At 35.7% G+C, this 11,360-nt stretch overlaps 1 protein-coding gene across 1 annotated transcript; it reads right to left on the minus strand.

The window, feature by feature from the left end:
• Window positions 1-202: 202 nt before the first annotated feature.
• On the minus strand, window positions 203-8,750 carry LOC110797254 (probable receptor-like protein kinase At5g18500). The gene is made up of 8 exons (XM_022002343.2): window positions 8,211-8,750; window positions 7,141-7,818; window positions 6,923-7,027; window positions 6,670-6,792; window positions 5,082-5,252; window positions 4,851-4,980; window positions 3,474-3,686; window positions 203-744 (listed from the first exon to the last, which is right to left on the minus strand). The coding sequence occupies exons 2-8, from the start codon at window positions 7,797-7,799 to the stop codon at window positions 613-615; spliced, it is 1,533 nt and encodes a 510-aa protein (XP_021858035.1). The 5' UTR covers window positions 7,800-7,818; window positions 8,211-8,750; the 3' UTR covers window positions 203-612.
• Between the last annotated feature and the right edge of the window lie 2,610 nt (window positions 8,751-11,360).

Below are 11,360 nucleotides of genomic sequence, written 5' to 3' on the forward strand. Positions count from 1 at the left end.
GTCCCCTCCCAATTGTTATTGTGAGGGATCGAACACGGGTTCTCCCTACCAACTCTATGCATGGTTGTGGAATTATAGACAACCTCACCAATGTGGCAATGTGGTTGCTCAAATTGAGTATTCCCTATGCTCAAATGGAGAACATTTATCAACTCCGTAATGTCTTCTATTTTCTGATCTGTATAAGATGTAAGATAAAATATATATCCCCCTTGGTGGGGATGAACTCATTGGTTATCTCATCATATTTATATATCACATCTCCATGGAAAAATGCACAAGCACAGTACATTGGTACAATTAAGTACATGAAACAAATTTGAATTGCTTAGAATGACTGTACTACTGTACAAAAACCCCCCTCCCCCAACAATCCCCTACCCGAAAAAAGAAAAAGAAAAAGAAAAATTAAAGTTCATAACTTCTCCCCGTACTACTTTAATACACAAAATGATACTAACGGTATGTCTACCTAATGCTAAAAAAGAAAGAAAAATAAAATCAAGAATCGGGGAAAAATGATGCAGACCAAAAAAAAAAACAGACGAACTAACATCTGAGTGGAATCGGGTTGTCATGATCATCTTACATGAATAGCGTGCAAGAAGATCATCATCCTGAAGCTCGTGGAAGCCTTTTACCATCTTTTGAGTCTGGATTGTCACTTTTGTCTGTGTCCGATAAATCCCTCTGTGAGGATTCTATCTCTGCGCTATTTGCTCGAGCCCTTCGCTGCCTGCGATCCTGGAAATACAGCAGAAATTACCTTAGTAAACGCTTGTGAGTTGTTAGATATAGAATGAAGGCTAGTGCAGTCTATTTTGCAGCAGTAGACAGTAAAACGGTTGTGAGATATACAACCTGAACTGGAAATACAGCAGACAGTTCAGGTTGTTATCAGAGTCGTAGCAATCTTTTCAGACAAAATAAGTTGTTTTCTACACAACTTAACACACCAAATAAGTCTTTCTCAGACAAAATAAGTTAGAAATAACTTCACATAACTTAGTTTCAGTCGAAATCAGGTGAACCAAACAAAAGTAAAGCTAAAATCCTGAACTATATCTGAGTCAAATTGAACTTGAAAATGAATTTATCCTATCTTATTTTTGCACTATCTTTGAAATACTACCTAGCCTCAAATTGTTGAACTGAACTGAATTTTCAGGCTCTGAAGTCTGAATTAAACTGAATTGAAATTATTACTGTCGACATAAATTGAACTGAACTTCTCCAAACTGAAAAAAGAAAATGTAAGTTGAAAATACCAATGCCTATATCACCTATCAAAAACTCACAAATTTTTGCCAACTTTCAAGGCATTCTGGTAAAAAAAGCTCCACAAGAACTTTTTTTGATTGGGTACAGGCAGTACAGCTATGAATTAATTCATTTTGGAAGTTCAAAAATCATGTGCTTTAATAAAGACTTTAATAAGACTTTGTTCTTTGACTTGAATTCCCCGTATCTTATCTTAACTTACCTATATATTTGAAACAATTTATAGTTTTAATGAACTTGAAAGCCCATATATGAACTTACCTGAACTTATGGCTTTTATCTGAAATAATTATTTCCTAGAACTTACTAGTCAATAACTAATCAAGCTTGAGCCATAAAACTCACTCTAAGAGAGATCAAACTTGTGTTAGCCAACTATGAAGCTCCAAATAACTGCATATATGGAGTTTCAGTAACAAATTAAGAAAAAGGCCATATTTTCAACAAGAAGCCAATAATGGGGGCAATAGAAGTAAAAGATAACAAAGATGAGGCCTCCGTCAAGGGGGGCATAGCATAATAGGAGAAAGAAAAGAAAACCCAATGAATATGTGTTAGAATGACAGATGAAGGGTGACAATTGGTCCATAATAGCTCAACTAAAGGTTGCAGCATGAGCACCACATGACATGACAACCACATCGGTGTTTAGTGTAATAAAATAAGTGATAGAGCGAGGACAATCATAGACGGAGGGAACTGTATTTATTGGATCAATGGCAACATGATCAATCATACAGATGATTGGATCATTAATGTCATCTTTATCAGCTTTCTCTTGAATAAATACATGTGTGTTTCGACCACCAGTGAGTCAATCCTTTTCTAAAGGCTCAAACCACACGAGGACAAAAAGAATTAAAGAAGCTCCTATGCTTGTTCAAATACTATTGTGGTTGAATTAATCATTAGCAAAGCAATATTAACACCTCGGCAAATTTAACATGCCCCCTAATTCCAAACATCCAACAGGACCAACAGCCTGTGCAAACTATGTTGATTTCAACCTTGTAATGGAAAGGTGTTTCAGAGTTTGGCAGCAACAACAAATGGTATATGTTTTCTCAAAGAGAACACACATACACAAAGGCATTGATAAATAAGATAACCAAACTTATCTTAGTTGTCACGAGAGCCCTGACGAGAGCTTCAGTACATGTAGCTGGATATTTCCTCTTCATTTTCTTCCTTTTGTGTGTGTGTGTGTGTGTGTGTGTGGTGGGGGGGGGGGGGGAGGCAATTTCCTATTAATACTCATGAGTAGACACTTCTTTGTGGGTAATAGGAGTTAGAATGGTTCCTGCAAACTGCCAAATAGATAGGAAGAGAACTAATTGTTAGGATATACGTACTATGTGTTGAGAGAAGCACAAATCAAGGAGGCATATGGTGGAACTTGTGCTTGCATTTAGTCTAAGTTAAGGGATGTATTTTTCATGCATTTATGCTTGGAAAGCAAACCCAGTGGGGCCGCTAGGTACCCAGAGGGAAGATCAGAAGCAAACAATGTTTTGTTCGCAAAATCCATCGAGCCCGCTGGGCGCTGGGTGCCTGCTGGTTTCTCCGTCCAGCTTTTCCTCTCCGTAGTTTGGGTTAGCTATGTGGCTTATTGTGGCGCGTTGGATGAGCTCTTTAGCTAGATCATATATATACTTATTGTACTCCATTTTCATGGTCAATTCACATAATCAAACACTTAGAACTAGGGTTCTTGAGAGAGTTTGGTTGGGGCATTGAGTTCTGAGCAATTAATGTTCTTGTAATCTTCATTCGTAATCAATACTACTCCATAATGCATAGGGTGGGTTTTTTCTCCCGGTTCTCGGGTTTCCAACGGTAACCTTGTCTCCTCTCTCATTTTAATAGCTTCACAATTCTTTCTTAAATTTGTTCTTGACTGTTAAACGTAATTGCAAATTAGATTGTCACACTAAATCATTTCACTAACATGATAGCACAAATCATATCAGATGACACAGATGGCCTAAAAGCAAAAACAAGATAAGATAGGGGCATATGCGAGTATGATGCGGAACCAAACTATCAAGTAGAAGGCCTATTTTGCAGTATGGAGCAACCACGTGTTTTACACTTCTCGAGTCGTATCTTCAAGTCAAAATTTATTAAATAACAATTCCAGGATGCAGTATATCTTTCAGATTCCAAATAGAGTAGATTAGGCCATTACTAACCTCTCTAGGTATGGGGTACTCCTCTGATTCAAGCATACGAACAACCTGGCCCATCTTGGGTCTCTTGTCTGAGTCTGGATCAACACACCTCAACGCAGTCAGGAGAGACCGCTTTAGGGCCCTTGTTGACGGCTTTGCTTCAATAGTTGGGTCCACAACTTCCTCAGACCGCCGACTTCCCACCATCATTTTAAGCCAATCAACCAAATTCACCTGCAACCATAATAGAAAAATGATCTGAAATTTAACACCTGACACCGTTGAATAAACTTACAAACACATACTTATTTTAAGGGAGCAAGTTATCCAGGCACAACAAGAACAACAAAATTTCAGTTGGCTGCATACTGAGTGTTCACTGGTAGAACTAGCAGGTGGCTTTCAATATCAAAAACTGCAAGCCCACCTGTTAGCTCATAAGCACCAATCATACAAACAACCAAATCAACAAGAGGGACTACAGATTGAGGATAAATTTAACTAACGTCTTAGGTGGCATGTTTACATATTTAACTATCGTAGAAAGTTTGGCTTTGCACAATAATAACCTATAAATGAATCATGTAACAACTAATAATTCTCAATGGCCACAAAGAAGGACAACAAACCCCCCTAACCAGACTTGGCAATAACGAAAACAGAAATAAAAACATGAAATAATGAAGAATTCCAAACAAATACTACATCCAACATCCGTTCTCTAATAGGTGTCCACTATGACTTTCACATTAGCCAACGCACAACTTTGAGTATTCCGACCATTAATATATTTAGCTGTCTGAATAACAATCACAAGTTGATAATCTGAAAATACACATTAAGAGAAATCCAATACCAAGTAACATTTTACAAAAAGAAACTATAAAAAAATGTTCTATATATTACTCCCTCCGTCCCAAAATGTTCTTTACGTTTGGCATTTTGCACGAGATTTAACAACTAATTAATGTGCATTGAGATTCTCTATTTTTTTATTTAAACAAGGCAAATTACATTTATTTTTAATGTTTTAACTTTTATCAAAAATCTGACATTGGAAAAATGGAAAAGATTTAATGCCTCAATAGAAAAGTGTGAGAAATTAAATACCCCAATGAATTTAATTGGTTAAAATAATCCTTGACACAAATTTTGATAGAATATTAAAGCATTTATGTGAATATAAAAGGAAATATAAAGAACATTTTGGGATACCCAAAATGGAATACGTAAAGAACATTGGGACGGTAGGAGTAGTATCAAATATGGTCAAAGTACGGTATGTGAATTGTGCAAAAGTCACTATTAGATAGCAGATGGAGCATTGGCTAGTTTGTCAAACAAAAGTTCAAGCAGCAAATGCAACATAAACTATTTTAAAAACACGGTATTACACACCTCTTGTGGTGGACGCCCATAGTCCACAGGATCCCTTCCAGTAATTGACTCCAGCAGCAAGACCCCAAAACTGTAGACATCACTCTTCTCGTTCAAAAGGCCAGTGTTTGCATACTCAGGTGCCACATATCTGAAATTGAAGGTTGGAGATTAGCGTAACTGTCAAGAAACTTTCTAACAAGTCAAAATGTAGGGCATATGATCAAAGTCGACAATGTACTTGCAACGTACCCAAAGGTTCCCATGACTCGAGTTGTTACATGACTCTTCCCAGCACCAAGAAGTTTAGCAAGGCCAAAATCAGAGACTTTTGCATTGAAATCTAAATCAATCAAAATATTGCTCGACTTGATATCTCGATGTACAACCTTTGGCTCAATTGCCTCATGTAAGTAGGCAAGACTGCAGAAAACAATTCATAATTCAGTAATCTGAAGTTCAAAGCACAAATGGGCCCACATGTAAGTAGGCAAATGACAGTTCTATTAATCCTTACGGATAATTTGATATTAATCTCCAGTTAATGAGTATAAAGAATCACAAAAGCAAGTCAATAACCCAATGACACCACTCCTCTCGCCTTCCCCCCTCCTCCAATACTTTCCCCAATGTCCTTCCTCCTCCAAACATCTTTCAGGTATCTGCTCTCCCTTCCAGTCTCAATCTCAAGTCTAATCCACTTTCATGTCTGCTTCTATGATGAAATTTTTATGTCAAAAGGCGGGGAGTGTTAATCTACCAAATGTCACTAGATATGTTTAACAAGAATCTCGAGACCAACCATGAACCTCGAGCCCGGGGTAATCTATAATGAGGAATATTGATACATATGTCAGAGTATAAAAGAAAATGAAAATCTACAGAAAAAATCTACCCCATGATTTGGAAACTTGATAAAATTGATATACGGAGTACTTCTTAATCAGAATACAATAGCTTTGTTTTAGGTTTTGAAAATTTTGAAACTAAAACTAAAATCAGTTTCCAGTTTTTTAAAAACTAAAAATGAAAAATGAAAAAATCAAAAATGATACGGATCAAGCCCTGGGTAATCTATAATAAGGAATTTTGATACATATGTCAGAGTATAAAAGAAAATCTACAGGAAAAATCTACCCTGTGATTTGGAAACTTATCGAGTCTTAGTACAATTTTATCATCAAAAAATCCGAGAGAAAAAAAAACATAATTTTGCAAAATGACATAAGTAGGTAGGCTCACAAGTGAAATAAGGTGCAGCACAATTGCAAATGATAGTTAGGTAGAGGAAAGGGAAAAGAGAAGCCACTAGTGGATTGGCAGTGACCATTGAACCCTGAAGTCCAAACCCATTGGCAGATGGCGAGAAGTTGGAAGAAGGGGGAGGACCATTAGGGGGGGAGGGAAGTACCACATCACACCCTGTAACTAGATAGGGGGAGGGAGGGGGAGGAAGTACCACATCACACCCCGTAACTAGATGGTGGTTTTATGCCTTTTGTAACATCAACCTATTGCCACACCTATTCATCTCAGCTCTGCCAGAAAAAACTCTTAACAGTGGCAACCTCCTGTAGTGGCAACAACCAGCCTTAATACAAGTGAAAATATGCTAAAAATTGTGCGGTCAAGTAGCAACTACACAGTGGTAAAATTTAGTGATACTCGAAGTTCTTTCCCTAAAGATAACTTATCTCCAACTTCCAAGAGTTCCAACCATTGAAGATTATGAACACCTGACCAATTCTTATTTTCAATCATCAAGTTAGGTCATTGCAGCGTGAAGGATATGTGAAGCAACAAAGCTGTATATAATATTGCAAACATTGAATCAACTTACGCTTTCGCTGTGCCAAGCAAAACTTTCATCCGAGCTTCCCAAGTAAGATATCCATGTTGACGCATGGCACCATGAAGCCATTGCTCTAAGTTGCCATTATTAACATACTCATACACCAACATCCTGAAACTCATAGGATGATGAAGTAAGATATTTGTGGCCTACTAAGAGATTTTTTGGAAAGATACAAATCAGTTATAGTATTGCTGGATCAAAACCATGTTCAACATTTATACCAATTGCAAAGAGGTACCTGTGAGTTCCTTCAACACAATAACCCAACAGTCTGACCAAATTCTTATGACGAACATGACCAATGGCTTCCACTTCAACTCTAAATTCCTTCTCAGCTTGACCTCTATACAAAAAATAAAGTGTGAGCAGCTTGAATCAGAAAACTCTTCATACACATGAAGAAAAGCATGACCAAATGAACTTGAGAAAGCACAATAAGATCACTTCCAGACTCACACGTTATTAAGAATCCTCTTTATAGCTACAGGGGTACCATTGACCAAGCTTCCTTTGTACACTATTCCATATCCACCTTCGCCAATGACATTTTCCTTTGAAAATCTATTTGTTGCAACCTCGAGATCTCTTAACGTGAACCAGTGGCCCCAACCCAAATGTGAAAATTCAGGTAGACCACAAAGTGGAGAAGGAGCTGTAATTGGATGAGAAGATGACGGTTTATACATAAGATATGTCCCAGAACCTCCTTCTTCCCCTGATACGGAACCACCCGCTTCCAAACGATGAAATGAACCCGACTGGCTGCTAGCATCTCCATTTCTCATTTTCCCAGAATCTCCATGGACAACTGCCTTATCGGAATCCCTATCGCTAAATTTGTCCTTAAGCGTCATAAAGTTCCCTTCTTTAGGAGCATACCCATTCGTGGATATGTGCTCCACACGAATTTCTTTAATTTCTTTGGAAACTGAGGGGATTTGAGTGACGGGTATATTTCCTTTAGCTCTCCTAGGTTTCTTACACCATGCCGTAAGGCATCGAATTACCAAGGCAAGTATGACAAGGATGAACAGTCCAACAAAAATCCCAATTAGTTCCCAAACCTTTAAGCCAAAGATAACTTTCTTGGTTAACTGAGTATTAAGGTCAGCCATTTCCCAGAAGCCAGAATACCTAATAACAATTCAAGAGTACAGAAAAGCAAATGCAAACATTCAGTCTAACAGCAACCAACAAAATATCACTTATCAAGTGCAACAAATAAGTAATTCCAATCGTCGAAAATGTAGTTAATGCTTATACTTAGCCCTCTGGACTTTGATTGGTAAAACCCTAATATAAATCAACCAGGATATAGTGACACACTCTTTTCCTGCTTCACATGCTAAATTGCTAAGTAAACTATATAAAACTACACAAACTATAAATTGCAACCCAAATGCAGGACAAAACAAACCCAGAAATTCGTTGACATCAGCACTGGAATTACCATTATACACAAACTCAAAAACTAAAAACAGAAACACTAAATTAGCTTCAATAAAGAGTTCAAATTGCTTAATTACCTGAAATTGAAATGTGAAATTAAGATCCCAGAACCCAATTAATCACACCACCAAAAAACCCAACTTGGATCTCCAACAAGAAATTCTGCAAAAGCCCATGAAATGGGCAACCATCCAAATTCAATAAACTCGAGTGAACTCCCAGAAAAATCACTAACAAGAGGGTTAAATAGTTAAACTACTGGGTATATTTTCTGGGTTTTACATAAAAATGTAAGAAACTATTGAATCTAAGCTGAAATGGAGCTTTCTCCCACCACACAAGTAGGGCAAAATTGTCGACAGTAAGAACCCTAAAATCCCAGAAATGGCGAAAAGAAAGGTGGTATTTTTGAGTTGGGAAGAACAGGGACATGGAAAAACTCAAAAAAGATTAAAATTTGGGGCTAAAAATGATTAACAAATTAATGGGGAAGTGAGAATATCTGAAATTTGTGTGTGGGTGTGAAGGGAGAGAGAGAGATTAAGGAGAAGTGGTGGGTGTGGAGTTATCAGTGGTAGGTGATGAGACAAAAATTGGGGTCACAAACAGGAAACAGTGAAAGTGAAGCATTCAGATTGGATTTGAAGGCATTCTTTGGGTTTTTGCTTTTGCTCCTTTTGGAATGTGACTCATCATCGTCCCAATTCATTAAACAATTATATTTAACTCGTAATTGAGTACTCCATAACTCACAACATAGAATTCGGCACCTTCAATAAATTACATTTACACTGGTTAATATAATACGAAGACTCATAACATAGAATTCGGCACCTTCACAACATAGAATTCGGCACATTCAATTAACTACATTTACATCGGTTAATAATAATACGAAGTACAAACATTTGTGTTGACTTCTCAACTATGACAGAGTTACTCACAACTAAGAGTTAAACACCTTCAATAAACTACATTTACATTGGTTAACAATAATACGAACAATTGTGTTAAACTCTTAACTTTTACGGAGTCACAACATAGAATTTGACGCCTTTAATATTACACCGGTTCATATAATACGAACATTTGTGTTTTTTTTGGTGAAAACGAACATTTGTGTTTAACTCTTAACTCTTACGGAGTTACTCACAACATAGAATTTGACACCTTCAAAACTACATTTGAATAGTTTAATATAATGTGAGTACATGATATTCTAGTTAGATAGCCTAATATGAAGGAGAGCGAATAACAAAATGAATTTCAACACAAAAATTGCAGAATTATGATAATGTTAGGCAATTTAAAAGGGCACCTTCGCACCATAGAATTCGACACCTTCAATAAATTATATTTACATCGGTTAATATAATACGAACACTCACAACATAGAATTCGGCACATTCAATAAACTACATTTACATCGGTTAATATAATAGGAATATTTGTGTTTAACTCAACCATGACGGAGATACTCATAACATAGAATTCGACATCTTCAATAAACTACATTTAAATCGGTTAACATTAATACGAACAATTGTGTTAAAATCTTAACTCTTATGTAGTAACTCAAAACATAAAATTCGGCACCTTTAATAAACTTCATTTACATCGGTCCATATGATACGAACATGTGTTTTTTTTATGAAAACGAACATTTGCTTTTAACTCTTATCTTTTACGAAGTTACTCACAACGTAGAATTTGGCACCTTCAAAACTACAATTACATAGTTTAATATAATGCGAGTACATGAAATTCTAGCTAGATAACCTGATATGAAAAAGAGCGAAAAACAAGATAAATTTCAACACAAAATTAGCATAATTATGATAATGTTAGGTACGGAGTAATTTAAAAGGGATTAAAAGAATGAATTGTGCCTAACAATTAGCTCGTCTACGATTATATTTTATGTGCGTACACGAGCTATTGAGAAGAAAAGTAAAAATAATCGGAAAGAAAAACAAGGATAAGTGATAAGACGATCTATAACTTTACAAGTTGTTATTGCGAACATCAACAAAACCACATTAATACGTCTATTGAGAAGAAAAGTAAAAATAATTGGATAGAAAAACAAGGGAGAAGTGATAAGATAATCTAGTACGTTTGCAAACAATAACAACAACACATTAGTATATTTACCGGTATTTTTTTCCCGCTAGCATTGTCCACTTAAATTAGTTTATCGATTCTTTTATCTCCAAAGTTGTTCACTTGTATTAATCTACCAATGTTTTTTCTCCAAAGACGTTCACTTATATTAATTTACCGTTATTTTTATAAATACTTCACGTAGAGTATAAGTTTTGTTAAACGGACATGAATTGACCAAATCTATATTTTTTTTATGCAAATTGACCAAATCTATTAACAACACATTTTCCCCCCACATAGGGAAAAAAACGTACAGGCATGAACTACTTCTCGTGGCTTTACAGAATTACAGTGGCAACAAAAATGTAAAAGAGTTCGTATGTGGCATTGTCGGTCAAATGTCATGTAAATCAAACTTTAATGATGATAATGATGGTTTAGTGCTCCATTAGTCCAACTTATAATTAATTCAAATTAGCAAAATAACGGGAGGAGCGATGGATTTATACATGGTACCTCCGGTGGTACGTACTTAATAAATCGAGGTAATTTGCCTTTCAAATTAGCAAATGAGTAAAAAATATTAGTTTTGTAAGATACAACTATATGCGTTATAAAAATTGACGGAAATAAAAGGCAAAAATTGAATCTAAAAAACCTCTCATTACTAATTAAGACTCAAATTCTAATCTATCGGATAATATGATAAAATGTACGATTTTTTTTAGGGGATAATAAAAGGTACAACTCAATTACTTCAAGAGTTAAAAGTAAATAATTGTTTGGACTAATTAATAAAAATGATAGATTACAAATTTAACTTTATTTATCAACATAAGATTAATTTGCATTAATAAAAAAATAAAATTCACTTGACAACTATAACTAAAACAGAATAAACTAATAGGAATGCCGAACATGTAGTATATATATTATTCGCGTGTCAACTCTTGATTTTTGCCGTGATTTTGTTTACATCGTTGTACTGAATTCATCGCGTACCAAAGTCCTTTGATAGTCATTTTCTTACCGAAGATTGAACAATAGATGTGCTTGTGACCATTGAGAAGTTCATTTAAAAATCTATGCAACTTAAACAACAAAGAAAAGAGGAAGTAATG

This window comes from Spinacia oleracea, chromosome 4 (assembly GCF_020520425.1).
Source record: "Spinacia oleracea cultivar Varoflay chromosome 4, BTI_SOV_V1, whole genome shotgun sequence".
NCBI classification, from domain to species: Eukaryota; Viridiplantae; Streptophyta; class Magnoliopsida; order Caryophyllales; family Amaranthaceae; genus Spinacia; species Spinacia oleracea.

What these genes read in the sequence shown, in the direction of transcription:
- LOC110797254 (XM_022002343.2), bottom strand. Translation starts at nt 7,799, where the DNA reads ATGGCTGACCTTAATACTCAGTTAACCAAGAAAGTTATCTTTGGCTTA. An exon ending in TTGCTTGGCACAGCGAAAGC is followed by an intron (nt 5,253 to 6,669) that starts GTAAGTTGATTC and finishes TGTTTTCTGCAG; the next exon opens with TCTTGCCTACTTACATGAGG. An exon ending in AGTACCCCATACCTAGAGAG is followed by an intron (nt 745 to 3,473) that starts GTTAGTAATGGC and finishes CTGTATTTCCAG; the next exon opens with GATCGCAGGCAGCGAAGGGC.